This window comes from Talpa europaea (assembly GCF_964194135.1).
Source record: "Talpa europaea genome assembly, chromosome: 6".
In the NCBI taxonomy this organism is placed as follows: domain Eukaryota; kingdom Metazoa; phylum Chordata; class Mammalia; order Eulipotyphla; family Talpidae; genus Talpa; species Talpa europaea.
The window spans coordinates 105,184,326-105,207,255 of NC_140072.1; the positions used below are offsets into that span (position 1 = coordinate 105,184,326).

A 22,930-nucleotide genomic window follows, 5' to 3' on the forward strand; every position below is an offset into this window, starting at 1 on the left:
AATACAGGATATAATCTTAAAATATTGATCTCGTTCATAATGAGATGGCCAAGGTGAAAATGACTTACATTCTTTGTAGGAAACTAACTTGTTTCAAAATGTACATTATGTCATTTAATCTTCCAGTGTAACATCCCAGAGAAACAAAGAAATGATATTATTAATAGGATGCTGAGGCTCAGAGTAAGGTCAAATACCTTGGCCCACAGTCTTATCTCCCTTATGAGACTAGGTCATTGTAGGTCACTGCTGCTTTTTCAAAAGTGAGGCAGATAGCTAAACATTATTATTAAAAACAGAAGGAGATGCTTATTGTAGACTAAATTTATAAATCACCAAAGACTTAAAGAAATCAGAGTAAAACCTTTACTCTTTGACTGTCATCACACATAACTCAAATGGGAGGTATATACGTGGGAAAGTTTATGAAGGAACAGACTGGACTTTATGAACTAGAAAATAGTAGCTGCACAGTTCAGCACATATATCTAAAGCCTGGGTACAAAGAAAAAGCATGTTACAAGGCTGTTCCACTTTCTGTGTCTGCCCATGTAATCCCTTGTAACACAGGAATTGCTTTCCATTGAACTTGAAACTTAACCCTAAAGCAAGGTGTCCAGATACACAGGGATTAAGAAAATATTAATAAAGAAGGATGTCTAGTAATCTTCAGAATGGTAAATTCCCAACTGAAAATGTTCATGGGTTCAGAAAAAAAGCTACACAAACCCAAAATCATACCAATTCTATAGGGGAATATATGAAATTGTAAAACAGAGGTTCTGAAAAACAGTTATGTCTAATTAAAATGGAAAAATGACATATTCTTTTTATTTTTTTATACAAGCACTGGGTACAGTCAGAAGCACGGGAGGGTGAGAGAATTCACCAAAGCCAGAGCAGGGAACAGAACAGGCAGACCAACGAAGTACACTGTTGAGGGGTGCAGCGGGCGGCAGGAGAGGTCTGCCCGCCATGTGGGACCCTCGCCCGGTGGCTGGGGATCAAACCAGCTCTGCAGAGGCTGCAGGCAGCTTCGCAGCCCAGCGCTCAACCGCTGTGCCACCAGGGGAGGCCTAAAATGACATATTCTTAATCAGTATAATTTGATGGGAAATTGTTTCAAATACATTATCTATAAAAGGATGAATAACCAAGAAGTCCTCTAAGAGGTGAGAGCATTTGCAAACACTTTTCTAAGATGACAAGTTATGCAAAATAAGTAAGGTATTAGTTAAAATTTGCTGAAGAGCACTGCTGAACTGAGTTAACAGTTATGGTTAAAGAAAGAATAGCAAAACCCTTTTAATGATTAAATAAAGTAAGTATCATCAGGGTAAGAAATGAGTGTTGAAGAAGAAACCACTTAATTCAGGCCTGTGTGTGTAAAAGCAGTTTGAGCAAAATTCTCTAATATTATGAGTATAAATGGGAAATGAGACCAGGACATACATTATACTTCAAGGCACAGTGACACATGAGACATGAATGACATGAAAATTAGGTTTGGGCTTAAAGGACAAACATGAACAGAAAGTGTGGTCCTAATGAGTCAAAACAATTTCTTAATGAGCACAATTCATGCTATAAAAGCATGATATTGCTTTTACAGGTCCATTGGTCAATGGCTTATAAACATGAGTTTGAAAACAGGCACAAGTGGAAGTAGAAAACAAGAAAGACTGCTATATAACACTAGATGACTAGAGGCATGAGCATCATTTGGTGAAGCCTGATGCCTGGCAGACCATCAATTAGTGATCCAAAGTGTGAGGTCAAACATTTCCACCAAGTACCTCCAATATGAATTCTATGCTTCACATGAATCCTCTAGGAAATAAAAGTCTATTACAGAGAGGTGCTGACTCTCCAGCCCTCACATAAAACCTCACTCTAGCCACAAGGCTTTATATTAATAAGCCTCTAATTTAAAAAGCAAACATTTTATGCTTTGAAACAGAACCAGGCCTGTAAACATTCTCCTAGCATGAACCCATCAGAGTAAGCAAAGTTCTATCAAACAATGAGGAAATTTAGTTTATCTTTGGCCAAATTTCCTGTTTTTGCTTTTGTTTTGATCAAAAACACTTTTAAAATTATATTTTGACTTTATTTTCAAACTCAGAGAAGTAGTATACTTGGAAACTAATATACTTTTAAAAAGTAGAGGCTTTGGAACAGGGCAACCTCACAAACCCAAATTCCTGTTACCTCCACAGCCAGTCTGCAAAGGTACTGATTTTTGCTACACACCAGTTAGTTCACCAGAAACCCATGTAAAGCACCCAACACAGTGTCTAGCAAAAAGCAAGCACTCCAAAAACAATGCCATCGGTTTTAGTTTTGTCCTGTTGAAGATGGTAGTAAAAACAAAGCTATGAAAACTTATTTACTATTTCTTTAAAGTTGGCAGATAATTCTATATAGACACCTCTCTGGACTAGCATAGTCCCTACAGTAGATGGCTAAAACAGCAACCAATTAATTCCCAATTGAGAATCCTCAACCAGAAGAGGGGTGAGTTAAACTGCTGTCACAATGAACAGCTGTTTCTCCCAGGAAGCTACAAGATCATGAAACTTTCCACCTTGGTCTACATGGCTGGAGGCAGCAGTCTGTTTCTCCTTTAGCTATTTGAAAGACTCTTAGAGAGAAAGAAAAAAGGAATCTGAGTAGCTTTATCCAAATAGTTGTGAGATCTAATGACATTACTAGGCTCTTGTATAAGTTCAAGGTTTAACCTTTCATTCAAAAGGGCTTTGAATAAAAATAGACAGTTTTTAATTGCTTAAGTCTAAAATTCTGAGCAATCCTAATGCACAAACATTTTCAGGTACATCACCCACAAACTAAATAATTAAAAATGAAGGTAGCCTAAGTTTTATAAGGGGTAGTTAAATTTCAGGTTAGTCCTATTAAATGTAACTCCTACACTGAATAGGACTCAGTAAAATTCACCTATCTATGGCATAGCCTGAAGTGAAACTCCCTGGCTTAGCATCTAAGTTCTATCACTTGCTAAATAAACAGGCAAATCACAAGCTATCTAAGCTTCAGTTTCCTCCTCTGCAAAATAGGGAAAATAGCTATACAATACCACATCTGGTGCATGTAAGGATTAAATTAAGAATTAAATGAATTAAGGATTGAATGAATTAAGATAGTGCCTGGCACTTGGTTGGCACTATAAGATTTTGCTATTGAAGTCAGTCACTGCTTTATAGATGGGGACATCTGTTACTACACAATTTTATCTATGTATGCTCTGAATTTTACTAGAGATACCAAGGAAAATAAAATAGAAAGGTCTTACTAGATTTAGAAATGAGAATAGTTAAGTATGACAATTTACCCAGACAAATTTGGAGGGAGTGCTCTAGGCAAAGGGAACAGCAAGCCACTTGCCCTGAATTTGAGAGAAAACATTTCATGGAAAATGCCACATGGGGCAGGTGTGGAATAGGACAGTGGCTCTAACTCCTTCTATGCAATACAAAATGCACCTCCACTATATGGTTAAATTTGCTCATTCATGACCAAAAATACACAATGTAAACATATCTTAACAGTATTTTTGTAAAAAGAGAAACTTTGCTTATTATATTTATGTGGATTTCTACAAAGTCCTTCAACATTATGAAAGTTCCATATATGTTGTTAATATTTTAATACTGGCTAGGTGATTTAACCTGGTTTTCAAAGAATCGGAAGAGATTAAACAATAACCTAAAGGACTGCAAGACTTTGACAAAACAAGATATTTTTCAATAGTTTCTGCCAATGTTGACACTGTAATCTTTTAAAGGATATATTATCTAAAATTCAAGGAGTATAACCATACTGGCAGGGAAGGAGGGAAAGAAAATTTGTGTGGAAAATTCACTCCCTTGATATAATCACTTTCCTCCCAGTCTTCCTTATGCATACAGTTAGCCTAAAGAAACCTTCTCTATAAAGTATTTTGATCAAAAAGGTTTTTTGAATCCTTTTCCACTCAAATATTTTACTTTCTTCCTCTTTCTACCACTGAGTCATGGAAACCCCAAGTTAGCCACCAAAAACCAAAAGCCCTGTAATACTACCCAGTCTTAGGAAATTTGCCATTAAATCTGGATTAAAATCCCAGTTTGATAACTGACAAACACTAATGGACTTGGTCTCATTAGGAAACCCTCCAATGTCAAATGTCAGTGTTCTTATGGCAGTGTCTTATGTCTAGTTGATAGACACTTTTTAATATATACTGGATATTATTTCATAAATGCAATTTATACATACGGATGTCATTTATGCATTATTGTCTGAAGGTCATATGACCACATTTAGCTATGATAATTTATTGGAAAGATTCAGATAACTTAGAGAAGCTGTTCTATTCCTTGTTACAGGTTATGATGGTGAAAGGGCACAGATTAAAATCACAGCTGTCATCTCCTATAGTGGCATTTCATTATATCAGCAATAATGTATAACGTTTATGAAGTTTTGCTAACCAGGGAATTTCTCCCAAACCTTCATGTGCAGTTTGCTTTAAGGGGAATGTCAGTCATGTAGACACACCTCCCCTACATGACTAACCTCAGCTACTTAGTCACCAACAAAAGACAAATGGACAGGATAGCACAGGGCGCCAGGAAAAAGAAACAGGTGTTCACCATAAATCACATTTTAAGCATAAATTATCAGGCACACAAAGACACCCTCATCAGGCAGGACAGTTCCAAGGATTAGAGGTGATGCCACAGAAGCCAGTCAAGGGCCAGTACTTTCTTTGGGATACAACTGGGTTTCAATACCAAAGACACTCTTAGTTAACTCTTTAAGCCTATACCATGTGCTAAGAGCTATTATGCCTAGGATACATTACCTTACTAAACATTTCAACTCTATTATGAGAAAGAAATTAATATCCTTTTAGACATACAGGAAACAGAGTCTCAGGAATGTTAAACAGTGTCACAGTCACATAACTGGCACAGAATCCAAACTTTGTTCTCTCAGACTGCAAAGCCTTTGCTACTTCTATTAAGAAATGTTACTAAGACATCACAAAAATTATATAATACAGATAAAAGCACACAATAAATATCTTTAATAATCAAATTCATTTCTGGAGGTGAAAAAATAAAGAACCACTGTGAATCTGTGGAAAAACGAGTTCTGTGCAAATGTGTATATATTATACATTAGTTTTCTTTTAAAATATTGAATTTTTATTAAAAGATTACCTAATCAGAACTAAGTGAATATAACAAAGTCCAATAAATTCAGCAAAAATTTCAGAGATAAAAAAAAAAACAGTTCTTTAAATTCAACCTTTCTTTAAGCTTCAAAACTTTTTAATCTCCACATACATTTGCTGAAATACAGAACTGACTTACTCATCTATTAAGAATAACAATTTTTCATTGTAGAAATGTATCGCCAGTTTCCTTAGGGAGGCAACAACGCTTTCTCACTCTTAATATGTATATTTTTTTCCACATCTAATCAGCTAATACTTTTGAAAAGATCTTTTTAATGCCTAAATGAAAGGATTCCACATCAAAGACCTGACCTCCCTACTAAAGTATCTAAAAGAAACCCTAGGAATGTGAAATCCATTCAAAGGCAAATCACAGGTAGCTTATTGTACAATGCATTAAGAAAAGAAAAGGGGAAAAAAGCTTCATAAGAGCTACACAGAATTTGGTAAAATTATACCACAAAAATACAAATTGATCTTAAGTATAAAGAAACAAATTTCTAGCCAAAAACTTATTAAAAAGTGCTCTGTAATCAGCCAGGAGGGGAGTCTTTATGGAAAACTTCAGATTATGTCACTTTTTCAATAAAATTTCTGATTATAGCTTAATGTTGGGAAGGCAAAAAAGAACACACCTTTTTCAGCAGATTTAAAATCTAAAAATTTTAAAGCCAACTTTCATCATTGGAAAAGGTAAGTTTTACTAGAGGCAAGAAGAATGGAAAGAAGCAATGAAATAAAAATAACAATGGAAAAGAAAGCATAAACAATATGTTTTAAAAAACAAATTAGAGGGCCTCCCCAGTGGCACAGTGGTTGAGCGCTGGGTTGCGAAGCTGCCCACAGCCTCTGCAACACTGGTTCGATCCCCGGCTGCTCCCCAGCCACCGGAGGAGGGTCCCACATGGCGCACAGACCTCTCCTGCCGCCCGCTGCTTCCCTCAGCAGTGTGCTTTGGTCCTTCTGCCTGCTCTGCTCCCCGCTCTGGCTCTGGTGAATTCTCTCACCCTCCCGCGATTCTGACTGTACCCAGTGCTTGTATAAATAAATAAAAATAAATCTTTAAAAAAAAAAATAAAAAACAAATTAGAAGTTTCAACATACCATGAATGAAGTTCTGAAGTTACTCAAGTCAGTAAAAAAGTCTTCCACGGACACCTTCTTCACGTCAATGGCATAGTATCCCATTACACTCTGGTATAACTTTTCCATATTTTCATGCAACTTGAAAAGTTTCTCATATTGTTCTTTTGCACTGATAACAAAGCTGTATATTACCGTTAAGGTATTCTGAAACTTACAAAGCAATGTTTTAGAGGGAAAAAAATCTTGTATTTAATTCCTAATGGTTATCAGTATCTACTATGTTTCTTCTAGAATTGAATTCAAGAACAATTTTATTTCAATTTGCCATTCTGTATTATTCAGATCGTGCAATATGACTTAAAAGTATAGTTCAGTAGTTGTTATTAATTGCAATGATACTGAAATCAGCAACAGTGCTATTAAGCATAGTAATTATATTGGACAACCTGGGATAAATTTATAGTTCCTACACATGATAGTTTTGCATCTGTGGGCAATTAACTTCATCTCTCGCAATTTCCTCACCTATAAAATGGAAGTAATGCCACCAATCTCACAGGGACATTGTGAGAATCAAGTGAGCTAACACATGCCATGTTCTTAGAAAAATGAATGACATTTAGAGTACACATGAAGTATTTATCAGTTATTCATTTGAAAAACAAATAGAATTCTAAAAGTTACATTAACAACTACTTATATTGTACAAATGCATCCAAGTTTAACTCTAACTTTAAAAACTGTTAAAGTATATGCATTATGATATAAATTATGACTATATACACACACACACAGAAATGTTCTTCTCTCATTTGTGTGTAACAACATAGTTCAAAATACACTGAAAGTGAGAAGACTTAACAAGTGTGATTGTGGTGGCAGGAGAAAACAGTTTCTAAACAAACCGGAGTTTCTTTGTGATGTGAAAAATTGCTCATGCAGTTAGTTTCAGCACATTCTGAAAAGATGACTTTTAGAGCAGCACTCATAATTGACATGGCATCTTTAAATTGGGACATTTAAAGGAATAGAACATACTGTATTAAGCTTACTTGTCATTTGATTATCTCTGAATAATGTAAAAGGATGCCCAGAATCAGCACAATTTTTTTAAATCAGCAAATTAGTAAGAATAACTGGATTCAAATTAAAAGAAACCAACAAATGGAATATATATGTACATATGTTATGTATATGTATACATATATATGCTATATGCATATATAGCACACATATATATGTACATACATATATACATTTATACATATATATATATATGTATATATATATGGAAAACTTTACTACAATTCCAAAAAGATATGGTTCTTCTGGTCAGAAGCCCTTCATTTTTTTTTTAAATATTTATTTATACAAGAACTGGGGTACAGGTCAGATGTGCAAGAGGGTAAGATGATTCACCAGAGACAGAGTAGGGAGCAGAACAGGCACACTGACTGAAATACACTGCTGAGGGGAGCAGTGGGCTAGACAGGAAAGGTCTGCTGCGCCACGTGGGATTCTCGCCGGCTGGCCGGGATCGAACCCGCGCTGCAGAGGTGGTGGACAGCTTCACAGTGTGGCGCTCAACCACCTGAGCCACCAGAGAGGCCCAGAAGCCCTTCATTTAAAAAAAAAATAAATGCTTAAGGAAGAAAGAGGTACCACTGCTGCCAGATAGGCAGTGACTCTAGGAACACTGAAGAACTCTTATTAGAACTCAAGCTTCCCACAAATCACCTGTACCCATGTTAACTTCACAAATTACTTATTGCTCTTCCATTTTTTATATGCTATGCTTAGCTATATATTCATATTTTATATAAAAAGCAATATATTGGGCCTCCCTGGTGGTGCAAGGGGTTAAGCACCGCACTATGAAGCAATCCGCAGACTCTGCAGCACGAATTCGATCCCCGGCCTGCCAAGGAGCAACCCACATGGCGCGGCAGACCTCTCCTGTCTCACCCGCTGCTCCTCAGTAGTGTACTTCAGTCAGTCTGTCTGTTTTGTTCTCCACTCTGTCTCTGGTGAATCCTCTCAACCCTACATCTCTGGCCTGTACCCCAGCTCTTGTATGCATAAATAAATCAATCTTTAAAAAAAAGTAGCTATATATTTATAGCTATATATAGTTTATAAGAAGAGAGTAGAAAAGTAGGGATTCTAATGCAAGTTGATGCATTTATTATATGTAATGTCAACTTTTAATTTGTGGATGACCAAAAGATGACAAAAATTTGTAAGAAGTTATAGTCTTATGAACGGCCCATATTCAAGAAATGTTATATGTATATAAGTTTATGTAAATATAAGTCACATTTGAAATGCATTCAGAAAGTATCATTAACTGGAAAATGTGATTCATTCATAATGTGAAATAATTAACCTTCATTTACTTAGTAAGTTCAGAAGTCAACACTGTTTTTTAATCTATAAACACTCACAAAAAATTTACATTCCATATGGAGATTATATCACAAGGATTATTTCCTTAACGTGTCTAAAAGAGAAATTGTTTTATCTTTGCTTGTCTAAACCTATCATTCAAGCATTCATTCTACAAAGTTTTCTTCTCTATCCTCTATAGCTAGGAATGATCACTTACTCTAATGAATACATAGCGTTTGTAGTATATTATACTCATCCGCAATGAAGTGGAGTTTACCCGACTAATTCAATTTCCTAGTAGTACTCTGTTCTTGCCACATTTCGGATCATCTGTCCTTTCTCTAGGTGCTGTGCAATACCTTCTTAGATATATTAAATTTAATCATCTGCAAATCTTTATCTTATCCTGGTATCATCACTCTTAAACTTTAGTGGAAAGGGTAACGAGTCTTTTAAAAGTCTAATTAAAGTGATGGAATTTCCATCATAAAATTGTGTATATACATGTAACCACACACAATTTGGATGTAATGTTAAAAGCTAAGAGAGCCCCTGAAAAGTAGTTATCCTGGACAACATGTTATACTACTTTGTTAGGTTATTTCTAATTGTTAGGTTATTTCCAATTCTGTAGCTACTTCTTTTCTGCCCTTATTATGGCTTTGAATTTTAATATTTAGGACCTAACAAAATACTAGTAATTTTATGTTAACACTTGACAATTTGTCTATTCTCAACAACTAATTTGAAAAACAGGTTAAAAAAAACTAAGTATTAATAATAATATCTTAGATGTACAGGTAAGATCATAAGTTAATGATATTAGAAATATACCTGGGCATACTTAATAAAAACTAGTACAATTCCATTAAAAGATATGAATGGAAATAAGATCGAGACAAAACTATGGAAATTACATGGCCTTGTTCTAACAACAAGAGAGCTTTCTAAGTTAATTTTCTTATCATTGTTATCTTTAAAACAATTTGCTCCCAAAGGAAATGAAATGGAACTTGGAATAACTGGAATTTTGGAAATAGCCAAATTAATTGTCAGAAGTTTAAAATGACTGTTTGATAAAATGGAATGAATGGTTACATTAATGAGGCACTCTATGACATTATAAATGAACCCTCTCATTAATAGATGGTAAAACAACCAGATAAATCAGCAGCAGCGGCAGCATTACCATCATCCAAGAGAAACACCAATATATCTGTTCTTGTAACAATAAAGTACACATAAAGGGAATGACCATGTAAACAGCAGTTAAGCTTTAATTATTTTCTTCCCAGCAAGTCCTGTATTTGTACAGAGCTTTAGGGAAATAGGTGAGTTACTTAACAAATAATTGATAAAATTCTTTATAAAATATTGATATATATCCAATTACTCAATGTATTTGTAAAACCTAATGTCTTTTCTTTACCAGGGTTAAGGCGAAATTCTCATGAAATTCTACTTGAATCACCAGAATCTTCCCATTTGAAAAGTGTGACAACCAGATCTGTATTCGCAAGCACTGGGCCACACATACTTTGTGCTGGTCAACTACACAGCAAGACTAAGGTCTGGGATTCTTCTCCTGGTCAGCTAGTACTGCTGATTCCCAACCCATCCTAACACAAAAAAATTGTCCAGGTATTCTAATATTCTGTCCTCATCACTGCACTTTACCCTCCAAATATGTCTATTACTTCCATTAACACAGGTTAAAACGATCAGCTGAAATCAGGCTATAAATCTAATACCTTACATGAAACATCTTTAAGTATCCAGGGTCTAGCCAGCCAGTCATTTGGAGTGCATTCATTGAGCCCCAGTGTATTCCCCTCTTTCAGAAGGAAAAAGGGAACAATGTCAAGTCCCTGCTTTGTGAAACATGCATTCTACAGCGTGGTGACAGATAGTACAGAAGTAAATGAATGAGCTATTCAGAGAGTGATAGCTATGATGAAGAAAATAAAAATTTGTGATGTTATAGTGAGTGATAGAGGCTAATTTATATTGAGGAGACAGGGAAGTCCTGGCTAGACACTGATACTGATTGAAACAACTGACTGTCACAGAGCAGTAAGCACTAAGTTGTGCAGCACCTCATGAAATCGTGATAGAGAAGGAAAAGGCCTCTCAATATGCGAAGATTCATAAATGATAAGAAACATTAAAAGTTTGTTAAAAGTGGGTTAAATGAAACACAGGCAAGAAAGAAAGACAGGAAAGAGTGGGAGAAGACTGAGGACACAAAAAATCTAATTTTCCAAATCAGTTACCCAGCTTGATCCTCATGCACATGGACCGTGGGCTAGACAAGCCTACATTTCACATTTCACCCATTCCACTCTTCTATTGTACTTCCCAGCCACAGTTAGATGAAGTAACAATGTACTTCTTTTATCTGAAAAACACTGTTATATGTAGTATGGGATACTTATATAGAAGATGGAAGTCCACTTCTCAAGGAATTGAGATAGTTTTACCATATATGTAGTGATTTCAGAAGTGCCTAAAATATTACATCATAGCGCAACAACAAAAGAAAATATAATAGGATTACAATGATGAAATTTAAAGACTATACCATGAGGAAGAGTGAAATAATTCACCACCTAAGTTGTGATAAATATAAAAATAAATATAAAAATGCATAAATGTTTAGGAAAAAAAATTTTTTCTAAGAGGCTCAGGAGAGGAGATAGGAAAGAAATATAAAGGTAAATATCTGTGCAAGGAGAATTCCAAGGGCAAAACTCTAGGGTCTATTTGTTATTTCCCTTAAATTAAGAAACATTTCAGAATTTAAAGGTCAAAAGAAAGGAACAGGCACTGCATGACATAAATCCTGGCATTTTTCTAATATTCTTGCCGGTAAGAACTTAGGAAGCATGTATGCATCACAAATAATAGTTTACATATAATACTAATGTCCCGATCTCAAATCCACTTTACATACTTTTCAAGCAAATATTTGCAGCATAACTACTCACTCCTATTGTGTTTCTATCCAGGGTTAACTATTGGAAATAACAATTGTTACTAAAATGTCAGTGATATTTTATATATATTTTAAAGAATACACTAAATGTATAATGATGTATATAAAGAACACAAGACAATATGTTATAATTGAATGCTAATAGTAACATTTCATACTCTAACATAATAGCATCATTTAAAACTACTAACATATAGTTCCCTACATCATGATTAAGTATCTACTTATAAAAATGCATCCATATTCTTTACAGACTAGTTGATGAACCAAAACATTTGGTATGTATTTCAACTAATAAGCATGAAAAGTTAAAACATAAAGTTAGAGCATTCATAACCTAAACTTTTTGCTTAGGTTTACATGTTTACTCTTGTGCATTTTAGTTTCCAAATTCGTCCATTTCCTAAGATTTAGGAAGCTCACAATTTGTGATTTTAATAAGATCCGTATAAATGCATTTAATATTCAAAATCTGACTTGTCAGTCCTAATTAAAGTAAACAAAGCTTTGCAATGAATGAATTTAATTATTTCGAAACTAGTATGTCTAAGATGAAAAACAAACGAATGCAATCTAATCTCAGCAAAGAATATTTATGATTATAAGCTTTGTCAATAGCAAAGTGCACCAACTGTTCATATATCTGACTTCCAAGAGATACATGCATGCTAATCAGTTCATTAGAGGCTTCTAGGTTGTGATATTTAGCGACAGGATGTACTAGCTTTCTTGTCCATGGAGTGTAATTGTACTCAGAATGAAAAATTGTTTCCAACAAAGAATCATCCTTCCTGTTTCTGATTTCCTGCTGGTTGCTTTTTATGAGCTGCATACCTTTCAAGACGCCGACATCATTCAGCTTCTTGTGTCATATGAATACAAGTATGGATAGGTTCTGAGATTGTCCACTGAGCAGGATTCTCAACCTTTACATAAGCTCAGGAATTCATCATAGGTGATGTGTCCCAGAAACCTAGGCTTCATAATTAGTACACTCACAGTGTATTAGCAGAAACTGCATGTGCAAAACCTTCTCTAAAATGCTTTCTATCTATAGGGAACAATAAGTACTTCAATTAACAGCACTTAATGATTAAAATAGTCAAATATGAATATTTTAACATGATAAAATGATTGAGGGGAACAAGCTAAGAATGATGAAACTAATGTAACTCTGCAATAACAGATTTAGTTTTAAAACACATACTTTACCATATGAGAAGGTGCTACAAAAATATTTTTTGGTGAAAACATTTAATCTTCAGTTTTTTAAAAACCAACCTTTTCTAGTATAATGATAAAGGCACCAATGCCTAAGAAACTGGATGAAAAGAAAGATACAAAAGAAAACAAACACATTAGCCTGAACTGACTGTTGCTGGAGTGTATTTTTATGATATTTCCCAAAAGAGACACTGAAGAAAGCTAAAAATGAACTAATTCACAATTAAGCTGAAAGCATATACAATAAAATCTATGACAAGCCGAATAATTTCTGTGATTCACTAAATCTCAAGGGAGGAGTGACAGAAACAGGAAAAGCAGTTATTTCAAATATCTTAGTTTACAATAAAATATTAGAAATCTCTTTATAAGAGCTTGTTAGAGTGGGCTATTCGTTCATATAGAATTCAGCAGTACATATGGGATTTTAATAATTCAGAGTAGTAATTCTTTATCATAACAGAAAAGATGATCATTCTCTAACTTCATAGTTATTCAACATTTCAGAAAGTAAAAAAAAAGTCTATTATTTTAACTACTTATTAGAAATTAAACCACAAAGTCAGAGAAACCAAACATAATTGAATTCAATACTTTAACCTCATGCTATTAATTTTACATACACACACACACACAGAAAAAAAAAAATTGGTCAATTTTATTTTGGATTTGGAGACACTTACAAAAGTAGTGATTGTTAGGAATTAAATTTTGATTTTGGAGCCATGTACTATGTCTAAAGGAAATAGTAAAGTTTCTAGAACATAAACTAATTTTTACTAACTACTGTTCAGGAACAGAATATGCTGCTCCAAAGTGAGTCACTTTCACATGTGGCTTATTTTGAGCAGAAGATAATCAAGACCCAGCATACACAGAAATTGTTTTTTTACCTCTCAATAACCTAAAAACATTTAGATAGAGGACCTAGCCCAGTGAAAGCAATTACCAGTGATAACTTTATTTTTTAATCTGAAAGACTTACCTGCTTGGTAGAGCAAATATCCAAATACCAAATATCTTCTTATCTTCCTGTGAATTGCCCTCCTCCCCTTTGATGTACCAGATCCAGCCCACATTCCTTAGCACAGGGTGACATGTTAGTCTTAATTGCTGGATTTGCCATTTCTCTTTCTCTCTTTGGGCTCCATTATGAAATTAAAATTACTTTTATCCTGTTAATCTGTCTTTTGTCAATTTGATTATTAGACTGCCAAAGAACTTAGAAGAAAATAAGGGAAAATTCACTCACTCCCAGTAAAACCAAACCTTAACATTTAGTTGACTAGTTAAACCAGTTTATAAATCTTTATCTCCTTCCTGAAACATTTCAAAAGTATCTATATCACACCATGATGCTAGATTAAAATGTCCTCAAATTGAGTTTTCATATCTTTTCAATTTACCACAAACATCAGAAGGAAGCAGGGCATATGGAAGGGAGAGAAGAGAAAAAAATATTACCCAACTTGATAAAAAAGAAAAAAAAGAATTAAAATCAGTAGAATGCACTTGTATATTATTCATGATAGATTGAAATGTTGATAAATTTCCCAGCAAAAGGAAATGGTTAAATCTTCTACAAGTTGGCACCCTAGCATGATCTCTGATTATGTAAAAAATACCTAAAAACATAAAATAAATTGTAATTCTAGTTGACTAGTGACTTAAGTTACTTCAATATCAAAAGGATATGGACATCTTTGTCACAAACTTATCATGCAAGTCCTCAGGAGGGGGAAAGGTTTCCAAATCTTTCTCAAGCTGTTGAAGCTGCCTTCCCATCTGTTTCAAATTCTTTTCCAGCATTTCTACAGAGACTAAAAGAGAGTACATTAAATGCCTTGAAAGGACAAAATTATAATATATAAAAGGTAAAACACTCTAGAAACAAAACATTTGTGACAAACTGTAAAATAATGTTAGAAGAGTCACTATAACAAAAGGAAGAACTATTTCACTAATTTCTTTTTTTTTTCCTGAAATTTTAAATCCACACATAAAGGAACTTTAACAAGAGTTTTCAAGACTTAAGATGAAATTTAGGAGTGCTTACATGAACAAATTACATTTAAGAAATACGTTTTAGTTAAATTTAGAGTACTTGACCTCTATAAACATGACAAGATCATCAGCGTATTCAGGTGAAGTGGAGCTAAGAAAGAGTACGCTTTTAAATTAGATCTATTTCAGTATAATTGAAATGTTCTCAAAAGCATTGTTTCTTGAGAGAAAACAGTGATTAGTACATGAAGATGGGAAAGACTGTTTTCTATTGTCCAAGGTGATCCATCATAGGAACAAAATGGTATCAGAGGGTGAGTAACATGAAGAACTAATGTCAAACCTTCTTTACTGGGACTCAGAGAACAAACTCTGTTATCTAATAAGATTTGCCTTCTTTGACTTAGTTATCATTGCAGGGCACAAGAAGGAACAAAGGTAAAGCAGAGCACTAAGAAACTTGCAGAATGTACTGGTCACCCAGCAGGGCATACATTAAAAATATCTGCCTAGAATTTTTTGCTTTGTCATTTTTACATAAGATACCTAAACAAGGTGTAATGGCTAGCACCATTATCTATCTGCTTTTGGTTCAGATGAATTTCAGTAACAAAACACTTGTTTTGTTTCCCACTAATGTAAATTATACAAAATAATGTTTAAAAGTACGTATAATAAGGCAATTCTAGGTAAGCCACCATTTTCAGATTTCAAGTTAATCCTGACGAATGGGTGCAAGACAAGTTTCACCTAAAAGAATCAGACACTATTTGGAAACAGTCTACATGCCCAGCAAAATGGGACTGAGTTAAAAACAAATTAGGTTTACAACCTTGGCTCAACAGAATAGAATTAAAGGGAGGTATGAAATATAACATAAGAAGCTTTTTGATTTTCAACAAGCTGTACAAAAAAATAACATTTGCTATTCTAACATACTAAGAGCTATTACTAAACCTTCACCACACTTTATTGTAAATACTATTAGTAAGCTAATTCTCAGATACAATGTTTAATAAATCAACTGAACTCTTCAGAAAACCACATGATAGGTGCTGGTGCCAAATCAATGATGACACTTCAATCTTCAGTTCTCACTGAAGTCATTCTGAACTTACACTGGCACATATTTTCTCCCTAGCTTTTTTACTACTCACGTTTCCCTTTTCTGTGATCCTTAAGATTGAGACAATAATCCAAGTAATAGAGTGCAGAAAATGTTTCTAAATGATAGCATTTAGTGTATTAATTAATTCAATCTACTTAACTCACATCCCCAGTATCTTGCTGTACACTGCTCATGTGGTAACATGTATTTCCTATGCTATGCTCTTTCATTTTTATATCTGTCAATTATTCAAAACCAGGACATCCATTTGATTAGGTCTATGGTGTTTCAATGACACCTCTCATTTCCAAATGTTTTTGTGCTTCTTTCAAAGTTCAGTATCTGCATTATAAGCAGAGATTCCTTTTACTCTTCTAGTCTATTTGATCTCCTCTCTAAAATCTCATTTACATTTCCTCAATCATTTCTCAAGCACTCCTACAGGTAGTACAGTTACTTTTGTACTTCCCTAAACTTTGAAATTTCTCATTAAACAAAAGTTCAAAAATACATAAAATCATTTCATTAAGTAAATGTATTCAGGAAAGTTTGTAAGTTATGCAACCAATTTATGTTAGGTTATGAATTAGGTTCAGAAGAGTGTATTAATAGTCTAGTACCACTAGTAGTTGTAATGGTGATGATGTTAAGAATTACAACAGTGAAGCTAGCAGCTAAAATTCAGTCTTTATGTATGTTAGGTAGTGTCAAGTGTTTTCCATTATTTTTTTCAAAATCTTCACAAGACCATCATGAGATAGGCATTGTTATTACTACTGTTTTAACGAGAAAACTGCAGTTGGGTAGCTGAAATAAAAGTCAAAAAATTAAATGGTAAAGCCAAAATTTGACTGAGGTGGTTAAACTTCTTGACTTTAGTTTTAACTATTCAGAAATTATTACAGAAATTATCACATTACTTTTACCACCCCTACCTGCCAGTCAGTAATACCACTTAAGTACACATGTCTTGTACAATTATAAGTAATCCACATATGGCTACATCTGAGACAACAGACCTGGGCATTCTGGATAGATTAACAGGTAGATGTGCTACTATATTTTTGAATGAGCATTTACTAACACACCATTGAACAAAACCACATAATTAAAATATGATTTAATCTGCTGACTTAATTTTATTATGCATACACATCAAGTTTTGATAAATAGCTAGAAAAAGAATAGAAGTCTGAAGAGCTACCATGTAACAAGCACAATGCAACCATTGGGAGGGAACAAAGAAATGTCTTTTTTTTAAAGATTTATTTATTTATGCATACAAGAGCTGGGGTACAGGCCAGAGGTGTGGGGGTGAGAGGATTCACCAGAGACAGAGTGGAGAACAGAACAGGCAGATTGACCGAAGTTCACTGCTGAGGGAAGCAGCGGGTGAGACAGGAGAGATCAGTTGCGCCATGTGGGTAGCTCCCTGGCTGGCTGGGAATTGAACTAGTGCTGCAGTGGCTGTGGATTGCCTCATAGGTTGCGTTTTAACCCTTGTGCCACCAGAGAGGCCCTGTCTTTTTTTTTTTTTTTTTTTAACAACATGTACATGATTCCAATTCTCCAACATCAAGTATCTTTCAATTCAATTCTGATACTAACTACCTGGAGTTAGGGCAGACGCCACAGGTTTAAGGACTAAGTTCCAAGAGAAAGCCCTCATTTCCAAAAAGTGACTTGCCCTGGGACAAAACATATCTGACCAGTTAGACATTCTGGGGTTCCCATGACTTCTTCACCCTATTTCCTCTAATTTGCTAGGATGACTAACAGAACTAAAAATGCACTACATTTAGCTGTTACAAGTTTTAGTAGAAAGGATAAAAGTCAGAGACAGTTAAATGGAAGACTTGGATAAGGCAAGCAATGGGGGCGTTCCCATGCTCTCCTCAGGTGCACCATCCATGTGTCCACCAAAACAGAAGCTCTCTTAGCCTCCTTTCAGAGTTATTATTATTTATTTTTACATCATTGTTCATTTTTAAACAATATTTGCTTCCCCCACCAGGTGTATTCCCCATAGAATTTCCTTCACCAATGTACCCGTGCACCATCACCACAGTCTCCTGTTCTTATTAAAGCTCCATCACAGACGTACAGTTGATTAAATCATTGGTCATTGATGACTGGGCTCAATCTCCAGCCCCTCTACCCTGCCTGGAGGTCAAAGGGTGGGTTGAAAGTTTTAATCACATGGTTGGTACCTTTGGCAACCAATGCTAACTCTCCCCCCAACTCTCTTTCTGAAGCTATCCATCCTTCCACCATCACCTGCTGTAAGTCATCTCTTTAGCATATGAAATAAATTATTTTTATCACTTAAGGAATTCTAAAAATTTAAGGAAGTCTATGTCAGGAACTGGGAAAATAATCCAATACTTATTTTTTACTACACACCACATGGACAGAGAAGTATATGTCTGGTCAAAGGGCAGAACTCAAAGGGCCTGTGAGGTGTTGTAAAAGAAGTATATTTTTGATTCATGAGATGTCATCCATAGAGCTGTCTTACAGCTTGGGCTGCCCTCAGAGGAGTCCAGCTGCTTGTAACTGAACACAAAGCCCATCCTTCTCAATGGGATGAGAGAAGACTTGAAATTTAGATGAAAGAATGTATCAGGTCATCCTGATTCTTTTCCTACTCTTTGGTAGCCAGTGGGTCAGTGACTATTTTCTATCATTGAGATTTGAAGCAACTGCTCACTGGTTCAATTTCCACTTTTCACATCAGTAAAATTGGAAGAACCACACCTTATATTTTTACCTCACAGATAGTTCATAAAAGATAAATGCTATAACATAAGATGAAGAATTTTTTTAAGTACAGTATGTAGTGTTACACTTATTTTTAGAACATATAGAGAGATGAAGAGCTTATAGATTGAAATAAGTAATAGGAGAATTAAAGAAAAAGTGAAGAAAATCATTACCATGTGCATCGTGTCAGGACCAGTGCTATGCAAGTATAAAGAAAAAAAGGCTATATAGAAAAAAATCTAATTTCAAGAGTAAATATAAGGAATGTTTGAAGCATATTCAAGCATTGAAAGTTGACATTATAAACAGTAAGCAAGCTGTGACTGCTTTGTTAGAAACCCTAAAAGCATTACTACGCTTCATCAGCAATCTCTGATTACATCACTTGGTTGTTATAAGAGCATGTAACTATAATGGAGCGACTTTTCACTGTTAGTTGCTTTTTAAAAAATAAAGAACCAAAGCACACTTGAAAGAGAGAAGAAAGGCATGGGCAATTTATAAGTTAATAAAATAGGGTCTAATGTGTAAAATAAAGAGTATTTAAAAATTCCATTGGTGCCCTTTTTTTTAGCAATTATATTTCCGTAGATAATCCCTTCACATATCTTCAAATATAAGTTTAGCTACTGTTTTCACATGTCAAGTTCTTTGATGCCAGTGACTATATTACTTTGCACTCAAAATTGCAGCTAGAGTGGAGAGTTTTAAATTTGTCCACCTTCAAAGAAGTGATAATTTACTGTTGTCTTTGTATGTGACCTGTGTATGAATTTTATCTTTTAATTTTGTCAGATCACTTGACCAAGAAATTAATCTTATTTTTTATACCTTTTTATTATTTAGAAGAAAACATAGCTATCATTAAACAGAGTGGACTAGATTAAGGCAATTTCACTTCTACAATCTACTCAGCTCATATTCAATCAGATGGGTGTTTCTCAGTCACCTCAGACATCATTTGTGTTTGCCCCCAATCAACTGCTCATCTATAATCTCTACACCTCAGTGGGCAGCAAAACCATGAATTCTATTTCCTGTACTAGAAACCTGCTGATCTTTAGTCTTCCCTCTCCTGCAACTTCAGATCCAAACAATCATGACGTCTTCAGCATTTTACTTGACAATCTGCACTTAATTCCTTGCTCACTCAAACACTAAAGTCATCTGCAATCTTCATCTCTACTGACTTCTTGTCTTCTCTCGGTTTTGTCCAATGCCAACTCTGCATCATACATGGGGACTTCTAAACATTAAAGATGTCTTTTTCCTGCTGAAAACCTGCTAAGAAACTGCTTATGTGAGTATGTATGAGCGCCATCTACAGCCTGACTCCACTTTACTTCATATTATGCCCACTTGACTCCCCCAAATAACATCCTGCTTATTGCTTTGATCTCCCATCCCTCTTCATCCATTTTGTATCTGATGCCGGAAATAATGTGTCTATTTTCTTTGTCCAAGCCACCTGAGTCACTCCTACTCATACTTTATAACAGGGAGCTCTCCGGTGAGGTACCGTTCCTACCCATCACACCTGGCAATTACCTCAGTCTTCACAAATATTACACTCTTACTTTTGTCTTTTTAAAAATGTCTTTCTCTCCCAATTGACTGGGAATTCCTGCAGGGAAAATCACTAATGTAGTCAACTTTGTATCTTCAGTTATACAACATAGTGCTGACACTCAAAAGTTGTATGTATTTTGGATTTAATTTTAACCTCTCAAGATAAAAGCATTAAGAACAAAATGGGAAGATACAATAGATTAAATATTGAAAGCCTTAAAATCTAAGACAGAGACTTGTCTCCAAGTGCTTTGTCATTATGATAATTACACACTAGAGGTGTTAAAGCAGCTTTGAATGAAAGTTAAAATCAGAACAATAAATATTTGTTTAAATTAGCCATTAACATGAACTTTTGGTTATATGATGGCCTCTGATTTGCTATGTTAAGATTTCAGATTAAGAAAAGTAGAAATTACATACATAAAAGCAGACTTTGTAATTAAATAATAATCCTCTGATAATATCTTCTAGTAATGTTGATCATTATTTTATAACAAACTTACTAAGAAATATTACATTCATTCTTAGGATATTATGATACATTTCAGGGAAGCTGATTTTTTTGAGAGAATGTTTAAACAATAATTATCATCACAAAACAACTTTAAGATTCTAACTAACCTTCCTATGCTCATAGACACAATTCATCTGTGAAGGAAACCAGAGACTATAGAATTTCAGGTTCCCAACAAAGTATTTTCTTCTAGACGATTATAATAAAGGTATTTAACAAAGTTGTAAAAACATTTTATAAATGCAAGTTAAAAAATTGAGTGGACAAAAATAAATCTCAGTAGAATTAAAAAAAATTGTAACATTAACTAGATCTATAACAAAGACTAAGTTCTAGAAAATCATTGTAAAACCCATTATGGTGCTTTGAGAGAAAGTATAAAACTGAAACAAGATGAAAAAAAAAAATGCCACAAACTCAAAACAAATTGAGACTTGGTTCCTAACAAAGGTAAACTGAAAGCAGCAAGGCTGTAAGTTATCCTCAGTTTGTCTAACTGCTCAGAGTTTTTCTTCTCATTGTTCTGACTTTTGAGGAGACCTCATATAATAATACACCATAATAGAGTTCCCTAATTAACATGCTATACTATATGCAATGAGGGTGTGTGTTTGTTTTTAATGTCCCACGGTGAGAGTACTGCCTACATTTGCTATAGAATTTGCAAAGACAAAAGGGAGAAGGCAAGCAGAGGGATCTAGGCACACAGCCAGTAGTAACAGGGTTCTGGTTAGTTCAGTTGAACCATTTCCCAGACTCTGGGGAGCAGGCAGTTGCTTTGCCTTTTACTACTATGGAGATGGTGTTTAAATACAAAACAGCTTTTTAAAAGATAAAAATAGTATTAGTGGGAGAAGCCTACCTAATGGAAAACATGTTTGTAAGAATTTAGAGAATTCCCTTTGACAAAGAAGATATTCAATATGGTAGATATTAAATTAAAAAGATGCATAATAGAGATGTTTCTAACAATGGATCACACTGATATGGCATTTGTGCACATGTATATGGGAAGGGGTGTTATTGCTTAATGTGTCCCATGATAAATATTAAGCATGGAGAGATTGACTGACTTACAAATTATAAGACAATATTATTCGAGACCAAGCAGTCTAACAAGTCTTGCACTCCATATTTCCAGACCTGAAAATTTTTGATATTTTTCTCCTTGCAAGATCTGCCCCTGAACTCCAACTGCCTGCTGGACAGCTTTTCTTGATGTTTACTAGGCATCTCAAAGCTACATTTTCAAACTGGAACTTTTCTTCTTCCTCATGCTCCTCTTACATCTCAGTAAGTAATTGGTGATGTGACTACTTTCCCTCACATCCCACATATCCAATCATCTGTTTTGTTCACTCTACCTCCAAATATATTCATTATCCAAGTATCTCTCAACACCTTTGACTACCTCCCCCAGGAAAGGCAACATTATCTCTCTCTTGTATTATTATTACAGAATCCAACAGATTCCACTGCTCCTGCATTGTCCCTTTTCCACTTTTTCCAACACAGTCGTCTCTGAAATGCAAGCCAGATGTCACTCTCCTGCTCAAAGACCTTACAATGGATTCTCATCTTAAAGTCAAAATCCCTACAATGGTTAATATAGTAACATCCCACCAGATCTCTTCTGATCTTAGCTTCTTTCATGTTTCGCCTTGTACTTGAGTCTCCAGGGTACACTTTTGGGGCCTATACACTTGCTTTTCCCTCTACCAATCAAATATTCAAATGCCTTGCCATGTCATTCCTCCTTCAAATTTTTCCTCAAAGGCCACCTTCTCTATGGAACTTTCTCTGACCACTCAATCTTAACTGCAACCAACAACTCTGCCCTGATATAGCAGAGCTCACTATCTAACATAATATGTTGACTTCTTTGGTTTATATTCTGTACCTGTCAGCTAAAAGGTAAACTTCAAGGAGAAGGGATTTTCTTCTTAGTATCCAAGGCCCTATCCAGTAACCCTAATGGTGCCTGGCCAGAAGAGGCACTTAATAAATGATAGTGAACTAATGCATAAATCT

At 34.8% G+C, this 22,930-nt stretch overlaps 1 protein-coding gene across 1 annotated transcript in view; it reads right to left on the reverse strand.

Moving 5' to 3' along the window:
- DIAPH3 (diaphanous related formin 3) overlaps positions 1-22,930 on the reverse strand; it is a gene marked incomplete at its 3' end in the record, with an annotated part of 318,599 nt that overhangs the window by 154,385 nt on the left and 141,284 nt on the right. Inside the window, exons 16-17 of the mRNA XM_084235758.1 lie at positions 14,632-14,758; positions 6,350-6,512 (exon numbers count right to left, since the gene is read on the reverse strand). Coding sequence (XP_084091884.1) covers positions 6,350-6,512; positions 14,632-14,758 — 290 coding nt within the window. The remainder of the gene's footprint in view (positions 1-6,349; positions 6,513-14,631; positions 14,759-22,930) is intronic.